General features: G+C 43.8%; 1 protein-coding gene across 7 annotated transcripts in view; it reads left to right on the forward strand.

The window, feature by feature from the left end:
* The window catches only part of PCDH19 (protocadherin 19), a 255,401-nt gene extending 232,997 nt beyond the window's left edge, over window positions 1-22,404 (forward strand). For 6 of the 7 annotated variants that reach the window (XM_069612987.1, XM_069612988.1, XM_069612983.1 and 3 more), the window contains one exon: window positions 15,213-22,404. In XM_069612987.1, coding sequence (XP_069469088.1) covers window positions 15,213-15,799 — 587 coding nt within the window. In that variant the 3' untranslated portion in view covers window positions 15,800-22,404. The remainder of the gene's footprint in view (window positions 1-15,212) is intronic. The other variant, XM_069612989.1, reaches the window with a different exon arrangement.
* Window positions 22,405-25,224: the final 2,820 nt, after the last annotated feature.

Consider the following 25,224-nt stretch of genomic DNA (forward strand, 5'->3'; position numbering starts at 1 on the left):
GTGTTAAATCCTCCATGGCGCTAAGGGACCTCGGAATCAGGCGGTAAGGGTCGGCGCTGTTTACGCTGCCGTAAACCCGTTGCCGCCTGGGTCGTAATGAGGCCCAAAGTCATTGTCTAGCAGCAGGCACCTTATAAATCAACAAGGGATCAAATACATATATCCGTGGTCACTTTTATAATAATTGTTGACAATTTCATTGACACAAACCACTTCTCCTATATGCAAGGGATAATATGTATTTAGTGAATTAAATATGATCAAATACGTCCGATACTTTTTTGTACTGGAAAGAAAACTGTCTCAAAATCGTGGTGACAACAATGTAGTATCTAGGAGAACTGTCTGCAACATATACTTAAAGTATTTTTTTTACCCTTTTGTTGATGAAAGTATAGAGAATGTTGCTTTAGGTGCCATGTATAAATTAAGTTGCACCTCCTTGTAAAACAATATTGTGCCATGCCCCCGTTTCAGATTTTTTTTCTTTTTTTTGAGTTAGGCTATCAATTTGGTTGTCTGAGTTTGGTATCCATATTCATGACAAACATTTCACACAGTTCCATTTGGTGGATGGCTAGATTAAAATAGAGTGTGTCCTGGTAGCTTGGTGTTAACTTCTACTCGATTTGCGCTGGTGTTAAGAATATACAGGCTTGTCCCCACTCAACTGAGTAAGTAGATAGAATCCACACAATTCATTGTGTAGCATTCATTATTTATTTGCTTTTGTCTTTATCTTGATAAGTTGCTCAACTGTCCACTGTACAGTTAAATGTCAAGGTGTGTTAACTCTGTTGTTCATGTGGTGCCGAAATGTGTTTCGACCATAAAGGTCTTTATCAAGGCTGGTTGATCTAAGTCCTTAAATGGGTCGAAGTTAGGAGCGAAGAGAGATCTCTTGGTGCCCAATGATGTCCTTAGGTGTGTGGGGAGCAGAGGTTTTAGGTCAGGGCTCCTTGTAGTCATCACAGGTCGGTACCTGTAGTCTGGTGTGCACCCACTAGGATTAATTAGTGATTAGTGATTGGTGATTAACCAGTCTTGATAAAGACCTTTACAGTCGAAACACGCGTCGGCACCATATGAGCAACAGAGTTAACACAGTACCTGCAGAGTACCAATTTGAACTCCAGCCAGCCGGACTCAACTTGACTTCTGAAGTTAATAATTTGAATACGATTACATGGGGTAACAATGCGAGCTATAATTTGGGGCTTAGAAGCGTGAGACATCATGCATGAAACACTAAATAAAAATGTGACATTATATTTTGTTGCCATTACTGCCTTAAAGTGTAGATGCATCAGAATCCGTTCCTGGCATTTATCTGCATACATCCATGCATTCTTTTTTTTTGTGGCAATTAAGGAAACAAATCTGAATAATTGTGCGCTGATGGAATTAGAAGCCGTAACTCAGGGGTCCCTAACTCGCGCATTCAGGCTGTCCAGTGAAGTGAAAAACAATAAGCTCTGGTGGATTCATAAAAGAACGACGCTCATGAATACATTAGTCTTTCATAACGAAGGCGAGTGCATGGGAAAACCATCGCAGGATGCATGTTTAGAAAAATGTCTAAGCTCATTGTCTACTTGCAAAAAACTCGAGTATGGCGTGCACGTCCCCTGCGGATTTCAGCTTTCAAAACTCTCGGCTATTGAGCCCCGCATTCAGATGCTGCTCTGCTCAGGGTGCCATCAAGGCCGCCCCGATCCGCTCATTGTTCCCATTCATTTGACAGCGGAGCAGGACAATGCCTCGCGTTGCTAAAATGGAGGATGGAAGCCATATCCTGACTATAGGGGAGCGTCATTGTCTCATGTATTCTTAAAATGTGTTCTTCAAAACCCGCATGCCCAAAGAAAATAAATGGAGTGCGTTATTGCTGTCTAAAACGTAGGGTAAAAAGTCCTTTAGATTTTAAGCAAAGCCTAAAACACGTGTTGTGGAGCAGAGGACAGCCGGGTAGTTTGATTATTTCGAAGATATGCTTGCATTTATTTCTGCGACCAACGTTTCAAAATGGCGGACGTTGTACTATAGGAGACCCATTTCATTTGCCCTTGCTTTTAATGGGTTTGAGGGTGGTGCCTAGACGTGCTCATGAGTCATGTCCTTTCACAGAACAGGTGTCTTTGTAGTGAATTTTGTTTCTAATGGGCGTGGATGAAACTGGCAGCTTGCCTGCCTCTCCTAGACCTCGCCATTGCGTGAATACTTCCAAAAGGGACAACACAGCAGTTTTGTATTTGTATTGTCAGTTGAGAACGCCTTATTTAATGTTCTTCAAGATGCTGCATGTTATCACGTAGGCTTAATGTGTCCATGCATTGCTTAGTAAAAATCCAGCCCGGGTTTCAGCCTATCCACAATGAGAAGCACGAGGAATGTTGACATCCAATGCATTGCTATTGGGATGACTACATCGTTTTTGTAATTCCTAAAACTCGACTGGAATTTTCGCTTGGGTGGGTAGACAAACCCAGCCTAGCTATGAATATCTTATAAACAGCGGAGTTCCATTAAAGTAATGTTCACTATCTTTATCAAGTATTTAGTTTCTTCTTTTCTCAACATGATTAGAATTATGTCAGCACACACGCTTGTGTGGGTGTGTGTGTGTTGGTGTGTGTGTATACCATGGGATTCGTTAGTAATTCCGTGCCTTGCACCGATGGACATTTCTAAAATGTGTCGCTGGGAGAGGGAGAGCAGGCCTCTCCTTTCACAGCAGTGGCATGAAGGAGGCGATCAAACATCGCCGCAGCCGGACCTGGGTAAAGGACACTGCACCACTTCTATCCCCGGAATAACGAGGAAACTGCGAGTGTCGCAGCAAGAAATATGACCAGTGGAAAGAAGTTAAGTAGTTTAACGGACACCTTCTTCATGGAATATGAATGCATCTATTGTTTGAGAACAAAGTCGAGTCTTGCTGCAAAGGGAAGGGCGAACACCTCGACTGGGTCAGCCTGAAACTGGTCAGCTATGGGTTAGTGTTGTTATGGTGGTTGAGGTTTGGATTAGTAGTCTCAGGCATTTTGACCCCAAGACCAGACCACTTTACACAGTGATGATCTTTGACCTTTCTAATGGCCAATGATTAGTCTCAGCATGTCCTATTATGGCACAAAACTCTTTTCTTAGGCTCCAACAAGCCGCTGTACAAACCTGAAAAAAAAATATTTTTTTTTCTAGTAACACTCAGTGATCAGTGTACATCTTCCCAGTACATTAAAATGTTTATATTGTATGACGTTCCAAGCGTGGGCAGTTTAGTCCAGTGGTTATGTTGCTGCCATTGGAACTTGGAAACCTGCGTGCTAAATCAGCTTCATCACTTGTCCAAAAACATTGCCAGATGTGTGGACAATAAAGTTATCTTACTGTCCTTCAAACGATACATATTTATAATGGATACCTTTTCGGGAAGAAAAAAAAACACTGCATTTCTATACATTAGGCTGCCTAGGACCACCCGAATTACACCGCCCCCGCCGTCTTCGTCTTTTTAATCATCTTTCACCCGTACCCAACATTGGAACTATGAATTGCTATAAAAAGCCCCACAGGGCTCAGGAAGGAAGGTTACTGTGACACAATGCTCTTCTGGTCTGAAGTAGTACAATGGGAAACACATGCTTCTATGCCCCAGGACTCAGTGTGTACCACAGCTTGGCTCAGGTGTTGCAGTCTTAGAGGTGGCCTCGGCAGAAGGAGGGCACACACCCCTTTTGCTTTAGTTTGGTGGCAGGAGTGGAGGGCTAGATATACTTTCTTGAGATGCGGACCAGCAGCAGAAACTTCAAAATAACAACTATTGGGTGAGTATCAAAATAAAAGGACCGTCCCGGCAAGTTCTATAAAAATAGCAATCTTGATTGAAGACACAGAGTTGCTAAAAATGTTAAGTATTTTTGGAAACAGGATCCTAACCATCCAGTCAGGAGTAAGTGTGCGGTCAGCACCTGTGAAAGGATCATTCGACCACAAGTTCTCTACCTTGTTATTTTGTAAGTCTCGACAGAAAAGAGGGGACTTTTCAGCACTACTGATAGGTGACATATGAAGCCATGGGTTTGGTCCATATGTCTCAAAGGAAAAATGGCTTGAAACTGCTGGGTCACTGTGTGACCACTTCAAACCAGGTTACCCACTGGCCTTCTGCGGTGGCGCTGAAAGTAGTAGCGGTTGTTCCTGGCTCAGAAGGCAGTCAGAGGCATGAACAAGCCTCACAGCTTGATCGAGTTTCTGCATGGCTTAATATCTCAGAAGAGGTTTGCAGTTCTTTATCTTCTGGGGAACACCAGAGGACAGGTAATTCTTCATTGCTTAAAAAGAGTGTATGGAGGCCTTTTAAAGCAGCCCATATAGAGCAAGAGCTCTATTATACACCCCCCCGTAGATCTATATATGCGTAGCCACCTGCAGAAGCACTGTCCCCCACACCTGGTACTTAGGTGTCCTGGTTTCTGGTCCCCACTGCGGACACGATCCAAAGCTATCCCATCAATGTCCTTTTTGGTTCCCACGGGTGGCGAAGTGCCTCGCTCCTCCCTTCGATTAGCCATCTCCATCCACATGGACTACGTCTACTTTTGCACATCCCACAGCTAAACCCTTTGAACGAGTGTTCAAGGAGATGAATTGGATAGACAGATCTAGCTGACATCGGCCGTCCCCGCACAGTCACACTGAGAAAGCGTTTTTAGTTACAAGTGTGCAGCGAAAATTTCATTTTGAATTGCATTGATGTTTTTCCCGCTCTTGTTTGCGTAGGCAATTGTGGAAACTGCAGGGCGCATGGTCTGCAAGATGCATCATCTGAGATCGATTTGGTAAACTTACATTTTCATTCTCAGAGGATGTAAGGTTGTCGCTTCATATTCATTATGATGCCTCTCTCTTCAAATCTACTGTGTAAGCTGCATTTCGAAAAAAATCAAAAGCAAAAAAACACATGCATAAAAATGCAGGTGGTGGGAGCTGGATGACAAATTTGCCCTGCATTGAGTAGGGAGCCTGCATGCAAACAATATGCATGTCTATCACTCTTGTCTTTTTTATCAGAGCGCAGGAATGGTGTTGCGTCAGACTGTATTAAGTAGGTGGACTTGAGGTAGAAAAATTGCACTCCTAGAAATCTGATTAAGGATTTTGTTGCCATTTTAGCACTTTTTTTGTCTAGTTAGCCAAACACATTCTCTGTTATAGGGCAAATGTTAACAAGTGCCATGAATTTTGAGTAGGTAGCATTTCAGATTGCGCAAGCAGCCAAGGAACATACATTCAGCGCTACAACAAATAAAGGGGTGGATTCTCCATCAGGATACAGCTGCCAGGCAGCTGAAAGAGAAAAGATAATCCAGATCCCAGTGCACACGCGGAAGACATGGCGTGGCTCATTCGCGTACTCGTTTGCCTTGCATCAGTAAAACATGGAAATTACATACATGCGTTACTAAGTCATGGAATTAGAGGTCAGGACGTTACCTCATCACCAGGCTTTTTTTTTTCGTGAAGATTTTTGCTGAAAGATTTCAGCCAAAAAAACGAATCCACAAATATGGGGGCTGAGGAGTGTGAGTAAGTGGATATGAAGTGTAGGGGGTGTGGGGAAAAGGGACTGGAAAATAGAGAAAGGGGACGGGGAACCCCCCAAATAAAAAATTGAATATTGCCAAAAATATTCAGCAAAAAACTGCAAAAAATACCTGCAGATCTAAGATCATTGAACCGAATTAGAGCTGCTGACAAGAGAATGAGTTGCCCATGGAGCAGAAACATGTAGCAGAAGCTACGTACACTTTGAGTGTATATATACAAAAAAACATAACCATTCTTCACAGATTCAACTTATTGAACAGTTAGTGCCTTTCCTATTTGTAAAAGTACAGTGAGATGAGTGTGCAAGGAACTGTGGGTGGTGAAAGGGGAGAGTGAAAAAAAGACGTGTGTATCATTGTGGAGAGAGTCAACGGGTATTAGTAAAGCAGTTAAATTACTGAAAGTTGAGAGTCTGTGATGGAGGTTTCTGGAAGAAAATGCATTTTTACTTCTCTTGTGAATGCAGGCAAAGATGTGATACTCCTCATTTGCATGAACATGGTCATTCGATTGCAGGGTTGGAAGGCCAGGCAAGCAGATGAATGTTGATACTGGCCAAGTGAGTTTTCAGGAGGTTCATCTGTGATGGTATTATAAGGAGAGGAGTTGTTAGATATGTTAAGAATGATGGGCTAAGGACAACCAGGTACCCTGCCTTGAACTGATTGCAAGACATAGGAAGGACATGTGTAGAGGACTCTCATTTGGATGGCCGACTATATTGCTAGGAGGAGATGTCAGGGTTGCTCAATGAAAGACGTTTTACTAGATGGTGGCAAAGTTCAAATCTTTTCCCTTGAATAGGAGGGACTAGTATAACAAACTAATGGCAATAAATTTACAATAGTCTGGTTTTCTCAAGATCCGCGCGTACTGAGGGTACTTGCAGAGTGGAATAAGTGGTGGGTAGAGATCCACTGGGAGACAATCACGCAGATGTGGGTGAAACAGACCGTTGCATTCAGAACAGAGGACGAAGTCTTGCATTTGTTCATGGGAACTCCAAGTGAAGTAGATAATGTTGTTGGGAGGGAATGAAATGGCACAAGGCAGGGAGGCCAATTTACCAGATCATGAGAAGTGTATCATTTTAGTTTTGGTCTCAGTTAGCATAAGCCAGCCCAGGAAATGAAGTTTCAATGAGTAGTGGGGTAGTCAATTACATTTTATCGGTATTTGTGGAGTGAAAGAGAAGAAGGAAAGGGAAATGCCTGTATCACTGCTAAAAAGATTATTCGAGAACACACAGGAGTAGATGATATCCCCTCATATGAACAGAAGTGCTAGCTCAGATCAGAGACTTGGAGAGGCTACCTAGAAGGGGTGGGGGTTGCAATAGAAAAGAGTGAGAACCCCACGAGTGCTGCTCATGTGGCACCCATGGTGTGGTGACTGAGTCTACGCTGTAGTGAGCTGTGGAAATGGTCCAATGAGAAGGGAAAGGAGGATCATTTTCCGTGGTGGGCAGAAGTGTGCACATTGGAGGAAAGCGGTATTTATCATTACTGTTGAGTGAAGCCAACAGGAGTCAGCTCGGAAGGGATTCAGTAATGATGAGGCAGAAGATGAGTCTGTGAAAGACTATAATCTACAGTATGTTTAAGAAAAAGAGGAGACAGAAGTGGATGAGAAGGTGATGGGGTCTGAAGTAGGTTTCCTAATAAGGGGTTGACCAGTTCATTTGAATTGTGCTCATATGTGTGGGGGCAGGGGTAGGTAAAGGCTAGTGTGTAGTGGTTGACTGAAAAGCAACAGGTAATTAACAATTACACTGAGTGGTTTACTGATGAGGGCAAATGAGTCAGAGGTGGGGCAAAGGCATTAACTAACAGAGGATGGAAGAATCTCAGAAGGTGTGACTCCTTGAGGAGCTTGTCAGGAAAGGGGAATGGGAGAGATAAAAGAGTGGCCCGTCGTGCATGGAGTACACTTTGTTATAGTAAAGCATGTCACTTCCTTTTACTTCAAATTCTTCCATTTAAAATGGTGGTAAATAAATGGTGATATTACCAAATGCAGTGCTATTGAATGTATTAACACATAGAGGAGGATTAACTCAGCTGGTCATTTCAGGCTTCGAGGCTAGCAGACTTTCAATAGATGTCTGCAAAAGCCACTTAATGCACTGAAGTATCCGAGACTAAGGGTGCAGGCATGCTGAACTATTTGTTTATGTCAATTGGGATCTTTATTTCATCTTTTTACATGCATGGATTGCTCTACTAGCCAATTTACTCACTTAGGTCTCTTACGTTTGTCTACTATTGGGACGCCCAAGTTAAGGGTCCAAGAAAAGGGGGACCCTTAACACAAGCAGCTGTATTTAAATTAAATTAAACCCACCTTTAATACTGCAATACCTTGTATGGGACAGGAGTCCATGTTGGTGTTGATTACGATGGCGTAATCACACTGTAATTGGACTTCCTGTCATTGATGCAATGTTGCATCACTGATGGTAGGTACGTTTTACCTTTATTATATTTTATTTTGGCCTTTAGCACCAACTCGTGGGTGCAAATGGCAATATAACCCTTGGCAGTGGGCCAATCGGGATGATAACAGACAGCTGCCCGTGTTAAGAGTCCCTCCCTTTGATCGGGTCCTTACCTTGGGCGTCCCATTATAGCAGCATATATCAGTCGGCAATGGAGAGAATACAGGAGCCAGGGAGGCACCGGGAGAGAGGCTCTGGACAGTGGTGGAGCTCGGAACGTGGGCTTATACCAGAGAATACAGTCCACGTTCCAAGCTCCCTGAATGGCTAGAACCACTCAGCTGAATTGTCAGCGTTGTCATAATGAGTCTATAATCTGAGCCCCAGGGCTCACCCGCCCGGTTACAGCCCGTCGCCCAAGTTAAGAGCCCAATGTAAGCAAGGCGCCCTCAGCATGGACAGCAGTGCTGTTGTAAGCCTGGTCAGCCCTTTGCTGAGGGTCATATCGTAACCACACGCGGATGCTAAAGGCTAAAGAAAAATATTAAAAAATGGAAAAAAACAGATCTACCTTTAGTCCTGCAATGCCGTGTCTGGGACACAATGGAGAAACGTTGCTGAAAATGTTGGCGGGGACCTGACATCTAAATGAAAGCGGCCCCATGACAAATGAGTGGGACAAAATGATCTGCCACTGAAGTTGGGGGGACAAACACACTTGTCCCCCCCCTAAAATTACGCCCATGCTGGGACAGGAGTCCACTTTCGGTGTTGATTACGATGACGTAGTCACACTGTAAGTGGACCTCCTGTCATTGATGTGTTGTTGCATCTTTTTTTTAATTATATTTTATTTTGGCATTTAGCACCATTGCGTGTTTACTCGTGGGTGCAAATGGCAATAAGACCCTTGGCAGTTGGCCAGTAGGGCCGGTAACGCACAGCTGCCCATGTTAAGGGCCCCTCCCTTTGACCGGCCCCTTAACTTGGGTGTCCCAATATTAGAGCGGCATTTATCAGGCAGCATGGGAGAGAATGTGGGAGCCAGGGAGGCACGGCGCAAGAGGCTCTCCACAGTAGTGGAGCTCAGCACAACTAGGCTTATACCAGAGAATACAGCCCACGTTAAAAAAACTGACTGGCTAGCACCACCGCCAAGGGTGCTGCTGTGGTTTGCTTCTGTTGAATTGTCAGCTTTGTCATTGATAATGAGTCAATAACCTGAGGGGGGGGGCTGACCGTGCCAGTCACAGTCCACAGGCCAAGTTAAGAGCCCAAGTCAAGCAAAGGTCCCTTAACACGGCAGCAGTGCTGTTGTAACTTGCAAGCCGGGATAGCCCTCCACTGAGGGTCATATCACAATTAGCACACCCGAGTTATCGCACGCGGATGCTAAAAGCTAAAGTAAAATATTAAAAAAGGGAAAAAAGAGACCTACCTTTAGTTTTTCAATGCCGTGTCTGGGACAGGCGTCCGTTTTCAGTGTTGATTACGATGTCATAGTCAACACTGAAAGCACACTCCCGCATGTACTCAGTGGCATCGCATGACCCCCATTTTCTATTCGTGGCTTCTAAAGGCAGCAGGAGGTGGGAGGGGAAGCAAGGGAGGCACGGAGCAAAGGACACGCAGCACTGGAGGACCTCAGAAAGTTCACTAATGCCAGAGACCACGCCCCCTTTGCGAGCTCCCTAATAGACTAGCGCCGCGTCCAGGAGCGAATGGATAATATACAAGGCATTATTGTCGCTACACAGTTTCGGTGATGAAATGACCTGTTCATCACAGTGTTTTCTGGGTCCAGTACGTGCACACGTTTGCACGTGTTCGAATATCTGGAAATAATGACGAATTGAGAGTAGCATATATTTGCAGGTGATTTTGGCGATGAGCACGGCTGTGCTCCCATTCATGTCGGCGAGCAGAGCCTTGAGATGTTCGCGCTGCCAATCCGATGCCCCTGTCCGCAGAGCAGAAATAATGCTGAGCAGCAGCACCAGGCCACCGAGCCAGACGTCAGATAAACCGATGGCATTGTTCTCCGCGCACACTTAGAATCCGCACAGCAGGACGCAGCTCCCGTTGCCGAGACCCCTCGCCGTGCTCTCGTTTTCGCCGTAATGGTGCCTGCAGCCCGCCCTGAATAAAAGAGACGGCTTTCAAGGCAAATGCCTGCAATTGCCTGCTGTGGAATATGCTTACGGTAAAGTAGCCCTTCCTTCACCGATGCGCTCCTCGCGTATGCGGTTCATATTTTGCTGCATTGTGCTGTGTGATAGGAATTTTTATCAGTCGGCCCTGCTGCTCTGTGCAAGACATTCGCGTGGGGCGGAAAGATAAGGCTTGAATGAGGATGTTGAGCGCAGGTGCACAATGCGAATTAACGCACACGCTGGGTGTATTTTTCATAGTCTCGTGAAGCGAAAGGCAAATATGGACAACGGCGTGTCTCTTTATACGGGTGTACTCATAGAAAAAGAAACAAACGCATGTTTTCGTCAAACGAAAATGGCGTTGTGGTGTCTGTTATTGAAGACAACGATCCCCACATGTGAAAATCTATAAAACGTGTTGCCTCAAATGCAATCAATTGACGCTGCTTCTAGCCCAGGTGTGTGTGTGTGTGTGTGTGTTGGGTTAGCTGGAGCGTATAGCTATTACAGAGGCACACACTAGTTGGTTTATTTTGCCGGTGACCAGCATTCCATTAAGACTATGGGCCTCATTACACGGATGGCGGTAGGGATTTACCGGTACCGGTAAAATACCGGTACCGGTAAATCCCTACCGCCTTACTACGAGGTCCCTTTGCGGGTTGGGGGATTTAACGCCTGCTTTTTGCAGGGTTTTAAAATCCAACCCGCTAAGGGACCTCGGAGCTAATTACGGCACCGCAAAATTGCGGTGCCGTAATTAGCGCCTTCCCCATTCCCATAGAGCCCTATGGGGCAGAAATGGGAATGGGGAAGGGCAATGGCGGAAATGGGATTTACCGTCCCTACCGGGTAATGAGGCCCTATGAGCCATATTGCGTCATGTGTGACATTCTCGTAAAGAAAGGTACGCTTCCAGTCGCGATGGTGTGCTGTGGGGTCTGTACATGTTGGCATATTTGAATGTGGTGCACAATGGGACACCCTTGTGTGCACCGCTTCAGATTTCCAAATCAGAGGAAGTCTGCTGACTGTGGTACATGCCACACGAGAGACAATGGGCCAATGGCAGCACTCCGCTTTTGGGCAGTGTGGTTTATAGACAATCCTGAGGACGCATGGCAATGTGCTTTTAGCCAATTGGGTATTTTGCAGAAGCCAGAAGATCCCCCTGAACCATCTGCCTCCCTCCCAGGAGAGGGATTTAAATATGCCAGCCTGGCCTCTAGAGCCCTGTCCCACTCCCAAAGGCATCCTGGTGTGGCCCGGTATTGGAAACATACAGATTTGCCACGGTTGCTGCTCTGCATGTGTGCCGAGGTACCCGAGGGTCCGGATTCCGCACCCTCCCCCACACATACACACTTGGCCAATCTTTTGCCCCTCCAGTAAAAGCCAGTGGGATCGGGCTCCCAACACACAGGACTAACTTGTGACTGTGAGGTATCAATGATGTACAACCCTTTAGGCGTGCGCATCTCCACATTAGTAGTAGTAAATAACTTTATTTCAGCATCTGCAATAAAGGGACAAGATACCACACCAAATACAATCTAACATATAAAACCCGATGTAAACAATAAAACCAATACAACTCAATTCATATGTGGCAGTCAGAGGCATTGCTGGGGGTGAGCAAAGGGGGCTATAACCCCGGGAATTTGGTTATAGCCCCAGATAGAAGCTCAGTGGCTACAGCCAAATGGCTAGCTAGCCCTGAGTCCCGACTGTCGCCACATTAGCTTAGCCCCTGATCTTTTCCAGACCTGGCAGCACCCCTGGTGGCAGTTCAATGGCAGTGTACAGTTCTTTATTTAGCGGCATGTACTTTTTAAATACAGCGATTGTATATGAAGTATGGCACTTAGAAATAATTTGAAGGTGTCTTTTGTGCCATTTAAATGATACATTTTATACATGGGGACAGGTCACTTAAGGCACAGGCTCCTGTACATAGGACATAGAAACAGGAAATGAATAAGACCTTCAATTGCACTCCCACATACTATGTACATAGTTGAGTCAGCTCTGCCCCAAGAAAGAGTTGGCAACCCGCGCAAGAGGGAGAATCCCCAACCTAGCTTTCAAAAACAATGTACGAGCATCCTTATCTGGGATGCAGGATATGTATTTTTCTTTACCCAACGATTGTTTCAGCACAAAATTGTTTGCTTTAGTACCTACGCGGAAGATATCCAAGATGTTTGCCCTGTAGTACCAATCCTTATAATTTTGTTTAATGCATTCACTCGTTATCATGTGATCTTGAAAATTGTAGTCAGACATTGAGGGCGAAACCAAGTTTTCCGAATTAGGCTGCAGCCATATTTAAACCACGGTAATGTTCTAGCACCCTCTTGTGCAATGGCGTCCAAAAATGATTCTCTATAAGTGCTGAGGGCAGGTGAAGTACACAACGTATGAGGCGGGTGCAATCGGGCATCAAAAGTCACTCAGACCAACCCAAGCTCTAATTTTAAAGGGAGAGACGGGGCACTTTTAGCATAATAGTTTCCTTTTGCTCCCGTCTCCCAACATCAGTGTGACCCCAAATGTCTGCACCATACAGGGCTGCCCGAATTAGCACAGGCCCTCAAAATCTTCTGTGCAGAAAGCACTGCATTTCCACCATAGTAGTGCATAAAGCACTGCACAGCTGCACCTTGAGATGTATAATTAAGTGTGGAATTTTCAATATGTTTCCCCCAGTGACCTCTTGCATCTAGGCAAACCCGCAGATAATCATAACATTCTACCCTCTCTAACATGTTACTCCCCAGATGAATTGAGGGAAAATAATTACTGCTTCTCTTCGACTAAAGCATAACCTTAGTTTTAGATAGGTCAATTTTGAGCCCCAACCTGATTGATATTGAGTGAAACAGAGCGAGTGCTTTCTGAATGGCAGTTCTTGTTTTACTGACCAGAACCGTATCGTCAGTATATACAAGAATACCCATTTTCCTCCCGCATAGCACAGGTGCATCCATGTCACAGCATTCAATCTCCTCTGCTATCTGGTTTATGTATAAGTTAAAGAGGGTTGGAGAGATAACACAACCCTTCTTGATGCCTTTAGATACAGAGAAAGAGTTGGTCAAAACTTCACCTATGGGGTACACACTCGTGCATATGTACCAAAGTGCAAGCCACATTAGTAGTGCACATCATAAATGATTGAGTGCGCTGGTATTAATGTATCAAGAACACTAAACATGTAACATACTCATTGCAAGAATACATATAGATCTGCACAAGGCAATGTTGCTCACAATACAAGAAAGGTTGCACAGTAGCTCTTTCACTCATTCTCTGCATACCTGGGCCCATATAGAGCATTAGAGGTATCCCTAGCACAATCTTAAAGCAAAGCAGACAAAGCCAGTAGTTGTGGCTTGTGTATTGTCAACTCAACTAGCCATGTAGTCTGCCTCCAAAGTCTCTAGCAGAGGGATTAGGAAGACAGCAGAATTACCAAAGGGGAATTGCCATATTGACAAGGATTGGCATCAAATGACAAGGTGCCTGTGCCAATGTCTGTGATTAACATCAACTGCAGAGACACATGCCTCATTGCCAAGGATAGCCATGGCATGCCTAGAAACACATTCCATGGCCAAGGATTGGCTACAACGACCCAGGTACTTGTGACTATGACACAGATTGCCTTCACATACATAGTGTCAAGGATTACTATAAAAGGCCCAGGAATGGCATCATACCATAGAATGGCAATATCCATTAGTTTAATATCCCTATTGTCAACAATTGCCACCAAAGGATGGAAATGTGTCCCATCGTCAAGAATTGCATTGATCACACAGATACCTTTGCCATCCAGGTTCTTTCCCTGTTGCAAAGGATTGCCATCAAATGTCCAGAAACGTGCCCCTTTAAACTAACCACATACTTGCCACATCTCCAAAACCTTTGCCATCATTTGCCCAGCTGATTGGCCCCTTTGCAAGGATTTGAAATTGAATGCTCAGTTACCTGGATCATTGCCAATGACTGCCATCATCAGTTCTGGTGCTGCCGATTGCCATCAGGTCCCCCCACTAACCCAGCACATCTTCAGTGGCCAGTGCTCAAACTCAGTTCACAGCATAGAGATTCTGCAACTACTGGGCCGTGGACATCTGTAGTAGAAGATAACTCAGTATTTGAAAGGGTTATCCAACCACAAAGCAACCTACGAATTGTAAGAGAGCTCTGTAAAGTTATATCAGTATCTCTTTTCGGGTATCCAATTTTGATGTATGTATTCTGTATACCCACATCAAGAGTACTGTCCTTGTCAAAAACCACTGAACTCCTTGTTGCTCAATGGGAACTTTAAGGTTGTAGTGCCACATCTGACAGCTGTGCCGTCAACAGAGTTTGTGTTTATGACCGTGTCTTATCATTCCAAGCGGGCTTCATCAGTCTCCCATCATGATTCTCAGTGTGGTACCCAAAGTTGGATATACATATCCATTTGCTCCCAAAATGTTGGCAAACTCTGAAAAACAACCAAAATGTGCAGGTGTGTAAAGTATCCTGTCATACATCAGACAGTATGATCAATCCTTGGGGATTGTGAAAATCCAAAACCCTCTTGACATGTTCTGGTATTATGTAATCGTGCATAGTAGCAATGCGGTAATACATGCATGCTGAGATATTTCTTGCTCGGTGCCCTGGTAACATATTACAGATGATGATGGTTTTTACTGTTTTTTCTAAGCACACATATGCTTTGAGATGAGATTGCAGAAGAGATACAGGATTGTGCTTACTCATAATTGTGGTTGTTCTTTTTTCCGTCCCTACATTTCCCCTCATGGGACTACTATATATTAATTATGGATCATGACATGTAAACATACAAATGTTATTTCCTAATGTGTTAACTAATTGGTGAACATGCTTAAGGATTGAGACGAGGATGATTTTTTTAAAGCATATTTACTTTAAATAAATTACATGTAGGATGCTATGAGGTGTTAACTGCCTATTACTCTATTTCACAGATCAGAGTGAGGGATTCCACTGTAGAGAAGAATGCCGCATTCTGGGCCACTCTGACAGGTGCTGGATGCCCAGGATCCCGATACCAAGCCGCGCCAAGTCGCCGGAGCATGGGAGGAATGTCATTGCGCTGTCCATAGAGGCTACCACTGTGGATACTGAGCCTTATGAAGACAGTGGCACCAAAAGAACTTTTGCAACATTTGGCAAAGATGGGGGTGATCAGGTCGTCGATGACAGGGCCACCTTCAAAGGCAAGAGGACAGTGGATCTGCCCATCTGCAGCCCCAAGTTAAACGGTGCAGTCCGCGAAGCAGGAAATGGCTGCGAAGCCGTCAGCCCTGTGACCTCCCCCCTCCGCCTAAAGAACCACCTGCCTACCAAACCCTCACTATCCTATAGCATCATGCACTGTGCAGGGAACGGAGAGGGTGAGACATTTGTAAACAATGGCCCTTCTCGGCCCTCAGAGGCTGAGCCCAGAGGGGCGGACAGCGAAAATATTATGCATGAAATTAACCCGCTTCTGCAAGAATGTCGAGAAAAAGACTCGCCGGGAGTGAAGAGACTACAAGACATTGTCCTTTAATCGACCCAAGTGCTGAGCGTGAGGAGAGGACAAGTGACTCACAATACAATACATACTGTTTTTAATTGCTTACCAATGGTTCACAACTTGCTGTATTTAAAGCTTTCCCTTATTGTATCGTTTATAAATGAAGCTATTGTCATGTGACAATCCCTCTTGTTTCGAAAGATGGCGGGGGTGTTCCGTCTGAGCAAAATAGCTGGATTTTTGTTACATTTATTCTTTCTCCTGTGCACTAAAATGGACACACATATTACCATCGGTTGTAAGAAGTATTATGTATTAAGTATTTTGAATTTCTATATTTTTATATATCAAAGATTATAATATAAATTACCATTATTTGTAAAGAACTAAATAAAAAGAAAGAGCCTGTATCCAGGCATCTTTAATATTTACTTGCTAACATTTTTGTAGTATAGGCAATGGATGGTCCTGTAAAGTGTGCTGTCAAAGAGTACCTTGAGGTGAAAAGTATCCCAACGCATATTGTTCAATCTGCTATTTTGGCCCATTCCAAGTTGCTATTTTGCTTTGGACACCCCTGCATTAAAGGCCCTTTTGCTGTCACATTCAATCTGTACTATTTCTGTATTTGATATCGCAGCATTTTGTCCTGGTGATTGCAACAGGATTTCATTCACTGAAAAAGGTAAAGAATCAAAGACCAGGAGTTGTGTAGACTTGCCTCTGAACTTGCAGTTAGAGACTCAACCAACTGCTCTCACATGCACAAGGAAAAACCTTCATTTGACGATTCCGGCTCCCATCCACCATTAGCAAGCAACGGGCTCACAACGTCTACAGTGTCATATCTTCGAGATGTTGTACGGTCGCCGGAAACTCAACTGAACTCTTAAGGAATTCCATTTGGCTGAATTTGAGCTCTGCATGGGAATGTTTTTATTTCCATAATCCACTGGTTTCCTGGATGAGATCCTGTGGAAAGATCAGTTTCAGCAGCATCACTTGTGTATGAGCCTAACAGTCAAGCCAGTGACATTGGATCTGCCTGGGTCTATACAACCCCCGATTGTCCCTTCCATGATATTACCTGTAACTGGTTCAAACTGAGAGGATAGCTCACTGCTGTGGCGGCATCCAGAATCCAGTGCCACCACACTGCAAAGTGCATTGAAGAATAAAATATGCTGGTGCCAGCCAACAAACATGAAACACTGTAAATCTCAACAGGCGGAGGGGTTGTTGTCTGTTCAGCCGCTACCTTTACTGCGAAAATCTGTCTTATAAGGTGTAATACATTGTGTGTGTTTTCTCAATCAGGAGCGACAACAACAAGCAAAGGTGCTGCCAGCTATATATGAGGATTATCTGCCCTACATTAAGCCAGATCAATACAAATGCACTGATTTACTCAAAGTGAAAACCCGAATCATCGATACACCTGTGTTATAATCCATCAAATTCTAAATAGGAAATAGTTATTTTGATTTTCTCAAAAGTAAATTATTTGGCCTCTACCAAAAGGATGCACACATATTGGCCCAAGTTATAAGGACATCGCCGGTAGGGTATTTTCCATTGCTTCATTTGTATCCTCGTACTCCTTAACTCCGCTACAACTTTTTGCCATTTCTCCTAGTCCTCTTCCGTTGTCCTTCTTTTCTCCATGCACTTTTGCTTTTTCTTCTCGGTCCCCTTTCCCTTCGCCTACCTCGGCCCTCTCCTGATTCTCTTTTTGCTTCCACTTCCCCATTCCATTTTTCCCCTTTCTCTTACACTCCCTCCTCCCTCTTTGCCTCTCCTTCCTTTTACTTGCCCACTTCTATTCACTACTCATTTTATGGAGCTACACATTTGAACATTGGGATAGTGAAGACATCTTAGATTACTAAACATTCTTCTAAAAATTCGAATAGATTTTAGAATAAAATAAAAACAAATTAAGACTAATATCATGAAGGAATGAATAAAACACGGGAAGGGTAACATAATCGGTGGTCCTTGTGAGTTCATTCTGACATTTTAACACCTCTGCTGCACAATGGGAATACATGCTAAAAATAATCTGTTTGCACCCCCTCCAATCATAATGGCACTGGTGGCAAATAGCAATTCTTCTGGTTAATGTTATCTGTGTCATAATAACTGGCAGAGGATGGGATCTGACAATTGCATTTCGTTGCCAATGGCCGCTATTTTTATTCCCATAGCACATCTATTGAGCACTAAAAGTATGATTTATTTTCAAATCAAATGCCACTGGGCAGGGGCAGATAGAGAGAATGGAAGAAGTTGACCAACACCTAATTGTAAAGAACAGATAGGGGTTAGGTGATACACTTGCTAGCATGGGCCACAACAAGTCTGTAACTATTTTACTGTTATTGTTTGGTGGACAATGTTTCTGCCTCTAACAAGAATAAACAATTGAGCGAGGTCATGGGGGTGTCCACAATGAAAAGACTGCCTTGTCCGAGCAATGCGCAATGGAGGCATTCACGCACATGAGTCAAAGGTGGCACACAGAATGTGGAAAACATACAAAAAAGTCTAGAGAAGGGCAGAGGACTGGCAAGAGGTGACTAGGGCCCAAGAATGGACCAGGGGGTGGTTAACCTAGAAGTGGGAGTGGGCAGGAGTGGAGACAAGGTGGCAGGGTCGTGTGCCAGTTAAACACTTCCCACAGAAACAGGACCCTTCCACCCTGTTTCCACCCCTGCCCACTCCCACTGCCCACTCCATCATTATTTTTGATCTCACAGGCCTAATTTGTGCTCCCCTTACAAGGGTTTGGAGTAGGAATGTTAGTGTTGACATGCCATCTTACAGTTCATGTTCTAACATAATTGGTTGAAATCTTCCAAGATTGTTGGCCAATACATCTTCATTCACGTGTTCTCTTATTTCCTCAGCTGATTAGCTTTAAAGCAAACATAAAAGAGATGTGCAGCATACACACAGGGACTTTGTCATCTCCTTTAATTTTATGTGCCTTCAATTTGGAGATGATGATTGGCTCAGAAGCCACAGCAGACTCTTGCTTTCGGACTAGTGCTAGTTCCAATTCCTGTCCTTGCTATGAACATGGCACACAGCTGTTCTTAGGCCAGGATTGGACAGTGTGGGGAGTTGTGCCATAATCCAGTATGTCCGGAGGGTGGAATGTCCTGCACACAACCATTGTTTCCTTTAGCATCAGAAGTTATGCCACGTTTGCTACTTGTAGTTCCACACAAACAGTGTCTACTCTTGCTCATTATGGCCTCATTTAAAATCCTTCTCAAACTTTCCATAATGCATCATTAGTATAGATGGCATTGTAGAGCTGGACAACATGTGAATAACATAAACTACACTCGCATTTCATTTCCACATTACTAATCTTTCAGCCTTAGCCGTTAATAGTGAAAGGCGACTGAGGCATTTTGTTGCCATTGTCTGTTGTTTGAAGACATAATTGGAGAACATACACACATGGAAATGTTACCCAAACCCTTACGGCAGTTAGATGTTAAGAGAAAATATGATCATGTCCGTTTGAAGAGTGTTTGGCATCTTTAGATCCAACTGGTAAATCCTTAGTTGGTGTAGGCCGCACTCACTCCTTAATCTCTATTATTGCTACCATTGGAACAAATACATTCTGCTACCAAAAAGGGAGAAACAGCCCTGCCCACATAGTCTACAGAAGAAATGACAAAACTACTGTAAAGTCTTGACAAATACATATGATATGATTTGATGTGTGCAGATGAGTGTTGATGTGCCACGCACACGCCGCATCTCTTCTTTGCACGCTTGACGCAATGCATGGGTGCAATAGAACGCGTTCAGGTCCATTCCGGAGGTACAGTCTCCCGCAGCGGCAGCAAAATGATCTAGCAGCGTCCAGAGACGCAAGGTACCACTGGAACATGCTCTACTGTTTCCATGAAACTTAATAAAGGTGGCAGGAAAGAAGTTCTCACCTGAAAAAAAAAACAACCAGTGAATACAAAAATTCCAATGCCGTCGAATGGCAACCGAGAGAACAACCTGATAAGCAAATGATCGTAGTCCGCAGTAAAACTTATTCTTTTCAGAGGAGGGATTTTGCTGGGATGTAAGTAAATTCTCCCAACACCATCTGCCTACTGATCGGTAGCCAGCTTTTTGCAAAACAAATACATCTGGTGCTAGCGAAGAGCACCCCTGGGCAAGCGTTGGAACGGCGCGTAATGCCGTACTTGCACTTTGCAAAGGAATCAATAAAAAGTTCACTATGGCAGTTTGCAGATTCCTTTTCAAACTGAAAAAACATGCATCCTGGCTTGTTTTTTTGTTGTTTAGGATAGTTTCATTGTAAAAGATTGCCATTGCATCGAAATATCACAGCATAATATATTCAGGTAGCAGGGGTAAGTATGCAAAACAAAGTTTGGCATGACTCGGGTATTGGTTGGACACACATGGCTTCCCGATTGCTTTAAAGTGCACACACAATTACAGAGGGCTCCCCTCGAAATATTCCCCCAGTCACTTTATATGTAAACATCATATGTTAAAAGAGGGCCTCCGTGTGACGCCTGTTAAAAATGTCAACGCCTTGGTGCATTCCGTCGCATTTGGCAAATGTGTTCAAAGAATGCTTGGACCACCAAAACAAAAACGAAGGGTGGCCCACCGAAAGGAAAATCTTCCCCCTGACGAAATGTCCACACGTGGAGCTGCCACGTCTATAATATAATTTCCCCTTGTGGTAAACTCATCGTCTGATGTATTTAGCTCGATCACAGATGTACGTGATCGCCTCACTTCATGTGGATCACACTCTTAAACCTTAGGAGGGCTCACAACACTAGTTGCTGGGCTTCACGCTGTCTCTAGGGACTGCCCCTCACCCCCGCCTCCCACCAACCTTCTACTGAAGTGGCTGCTGTCAATCAATCACATTTTCCCAAGACTTCCGTTCCCAAGACCTGCTCTGAAATATTTCAGAGAAAAAGAGCACAGGTTACTCAGCCTCTAAGTACATGACTCTGCCATGTGATAGAGAGCAAGTTGATTTGTCAGCTACTGTGCACATTAATGGAAGAAGGAGGGAGGCACCCCATCACTTTGCTTTTAGAAAGGAACAACGTGAATCATTGGCTGCTGCTGCAGGATCTCATCCAGACCTGTGCCTTGCAACAAAGCAATGCAAATGTAATTATTAAATCCTCATGAAATGCTCTTAAAATACTGTGTTATAACAATTATGGGAGCATACTAATATGACCACGAAAAAGGCACACGAATTAAAAGGCCAGATTGGGCCTTCAATGTGTCATTAACATGCCAGTATATCATGCAAATTCTAAATTGATGACAAATTACAGCCCTGCATTTTTTGGCCCCAAATGATGTAGGAGACAACAAATAACAACATGAAAATGTGTCTGGGTACATTCCATCGATGTGCATTCAGAATCAATTTAGTAATGACTGTAGTGAAGGTGACAAAAAGACCAGAGCATGCACTGGCTACAGGCGAGGCACTTTCCGACACCAAGCTCAAAGGTCCATAAGCATACTCCATTGTGGAATTTATTTAGGAATGACAGCTTCGTCATCACAGGCGTGTTAACACTCCAATCACGTAATCATCAGACATTGTCATTTCAGAGCAACTCTTGAAACGTTTCCAAAGTTGTGTTAGAAGTCAAAACTCACCTCTTACAAATTCAGAAAACCTGGACTAAACAACCCACCACTTTGACTAAATGGATTTCACAATCTTTGCAAAATGTAATTGTCCTTTGCTTCTCTGAGCTCCCCCCCACCCCCCGATGGGGCAGGGGCACCTGCTTTCCCTCATAGAGGTCCACGAGCTGGGGGACACTTGCTATTATTTTTTCATGTCCCCTTTTTTGAATTCCATTGCAAGCAAAACGAGGAGGTGAGGAAGCTGAAACACTGTGGTGGGAGTATATCGTCATCATGTTTGTGAAGTTTTCTGTACAAATGTACAACATGCCAATTGGTCAGACAGTGTAGAGCACCCTATATGGAAACGAGAAGCGAACTGATTCTATGGAATGGGTTGGCCAGGTAAAGGGAGTGTTTGAAAAAATCTAATTAGTAATAGATGAATCGTTTGTGTCTGTGGGGCGGGAGGGTACAATGATGGCTGTCTTGTAAAATAGACTGCTCTACAGGTGAAGTCATTTGCCGCTGTTCTATCTTCTCAAAGCCTTGTCCTGTCACAGAACCCTAGTGAAGGGGTACCGGCGAAACCATGGAGGTGACTCATTCTGTAGACTCCTCCCTAGCGTCAGCTGATGTTCAGTTGATGAGGGATACATGTATATTCAACGGACATGGAGTCGGCCCAAAGCAGGCTGTGTTTCAGCAGCACGAGTCACTTGCACTGCGCAAAATACACCGGATTGGTACATTAGCCACTTAGCTGGAGAGTCAAGTTCCAATGTCGGCGGGACGCAAGTGTGTTTCATCATGCAGTCTCTGTTGCTGACTATATATGGCGAAACAATTGTTGTATATGCTATGATGTATGTTATGTACATTTTCACAGTGATTGAATCATTGTAAAAAAGAATCACCATTCTGTCTATTTTATGACGATAAAGCAGCTTTATTAAATTATTACAATTATGTTTCAATGGCTTATCTGTTTTGAGGTTTTATTCATTATTATTATTGTAATGTAACATATACGTGCGCTGTATTGGTCAATCAAACATTCAATTCCCTCCGAAAGACAGGCCAACAATCAAGTCAAAGGTGATGCACCATACAAGAATATGCACCATTATGTGAGTCATTCATACATTTTATTTGTGTTTTATAAAGTTTACGTCCCTCTTTTGTTTAAAACCATGTGGACATAAAATTATAAACATATTCAAATAATGTACAGTGATAGCAGAAACCGAATTTACACTCGAAATTGCATTGTGAAATATAATAACATTACATAATTCATAATTAAAATACCTTCTCTTCAGTCCTACACCATATGTTCCAAGTAGAGAGAACGGATTTTCAGGGAAAGGCGGAATAAATAGTGTTCTCATAGCATCATCCAATGTCAATATGCGAGTAGATTTAAACACGCCTGGGAGGTTGTGTGCCCGAGCTGGCTTAAGATCAGGACAAACTACAAGTAGGTGCTAACAGGGACCTACTGCCCTTATCATCTCCAGTGATTCTCCTTGGCACGCGCCCCTCTCCTCTTGAGATAAGACCTGATTAAATGATAGCAGCATACATTTACACATCTTTGCTTTGGGCCTCATTACGAATCAGGCGTTAAGGGGTTAACGGCGCCGTAAACGGCGCCGACCCTTAACGCCTGATTACAAGGTCCCTTAGCGCCATGGTGATATTAACGCCTGCTTTTTGCAGGCGTTAAAATCCATGGTGCTAAGGGACCATGGTGCTAATTACGCCACCTTAATTTACGGTGGCGTAATTAGCGCCTTCCCCACTCCCATTATGCCCTATGAGGCAAAAATGGGAATGGGGAAGGGTAAAATGGGAAATGGGGATTTACCGCCCCACTCACCTTGGAATGGGGCGGTAAATCCGCCATCCACCATGGTCTAAATGTAGTTTACACCATGGTTGTAAGGGTACGACCCAGGCGGTAACATACCGCCTGGGTCTTAATGAGGCCCTTTGTCTCCTATGAAAACAATTATGGCTGAGGGCCCTGCGACCGTAAACATCCACGGCACGTCCGCTGGCTGGCCATTTCTTAAGGAAAAATGCTAAATCCACATCATGAGAGAACCAGGCCATTATTGCACTCTTTAAACATGTTTAGTATTTGCCTGCCGGTTACAGCCGACATATAATCCACCAACCAATGCAATATCCGTTCCAATGGCTCATAGCCACTCTTATACCATTAAACTCTGGCAGTGATAGTTCATTGGCAAATCCATGACCGATGCCAACAGCATTTCCTCCATGGGGAGTTTCATTCGTTTATCAGAGAAAAGGCTCGAAAGGAGAACATAATTGGTCATTGACCATGGCCCACATTTGTGGAGAATTATGTGGCTAGCCCCCAAAAGCCCACATTGCCCAAACGTTGACTATACAGTGTTAAGGGTGATTTTTTCCCCAAGGATACAAAACATCTGTCCCAAAAGAAAAAAAAAACAGAAGCACCATACCTTTGTAAGCCTTCAACAACGGGGGTCGGAGGGCGGAGGGGGCGGCGGGGAGGAAAATGTCCCATAGTTGGTAGCATCATTATAATGTGTACTGCTAGGTGTACATTTCCATTTGCAGCATTTTAAGCACTGCTCAACAGATCAAAAACAATATGCTTCTACTTTCTAGTACTAAGACATAGAGTAGTTCATATTATCATCACACAGAAAAACACAAACATTCTGATATAGACAAAAAAGTATATATCTGACCGCTTACATAAATTTGCAATGGAATAGAAAACATATGTGTCAAACTGTCTATTGCAGAGCTGGTCAAAATCATGTAATAATATTAATAATAATAATAATAATAATAATAATAATAATAATAATAATAATAATAATAATAATAATAATAATAATGCAATACTACCACTCTAACGAATAATTAAAGCAACACTAAAATAGAGTTAAGACAGGGACACAAAGCCACAACTGTTTGGAAGATCTTCAATTCCAGGGCCTGGTCCAATGTATGTCTCCATTTTCGAGGTCACAAAGGTGCAGGTGTGAAAGTCTAAGATCTCATTGTTAACTTTGTGAATGTTGATGGGAGCCTTGTGTAAGATGTAACTGGGCCTCTCTTTTTCTGTATACCCCTTCTTGTCTTTAGAGATGTCCACTGTTTTAGACTCAATACGTTATTGTGACTTTTGCCGAAGCCTTATGAGAAAACAGGGTAAATGGAATTTAAAAGATGTTCAAACATAGCCAAAACAGCTTGTATTTTGTCAAGTTATGTCCCTCACCAAAACTAGCAGAGGCATCAACATAAACATTAATCAGAAAAGTTGAACATAGCCTGGTGAGATGATATCCCACCAATCTCTATCTCTCTGTTTATGTCGATCTGGCAAAGCACAAACTTAAACCAGAGTCCTCATGGCACTAGAAAGATACTGGGCCTCATTACGAGGTGGGCGGTAAGGGATTACCGGCACCGGTAAGGGCACCGCTCCTGGTAATCCCTTACCGCCCTACTACGAGTTCCCTTTGCGGGTCCTTCCTTAACGCCTGGTTTTACCAGGCGTTAAGTACGGGACCCGCAAAGGGCTACCGGGGTCAATAACTGTACTGCAATTTGCGGTAACATTATTGCTGCCTTCCCCCTTCCCATTTAGCCCTATGGGGGCTCAAATGGGAATGGGGAATGGCTCTGGTGAATGGGGAATTACCGGTCTCGCCGACCTCGGAATGGACCGGTAATTTCTCCATCCATCAGACCGGAGTCGGAACGATTTTGGAGGCAGCCATGGC

The sequence above is a fragment of the Ambystoma mexicanum genome, chromosome 5p, assembly GCF_040938575.1.
Source record: "Ambystoma mexicanum isolate Mex_15411 chromosome 5p, UKY_AmexF1_1, whole genome shotgun sequence".
Lineage (NCBI taxonomy): Eukaryota > Metazoa > Chordata > Amphibia > Caudata > Ambystomatidae > Ambystoma > Ambystoma mexicanum.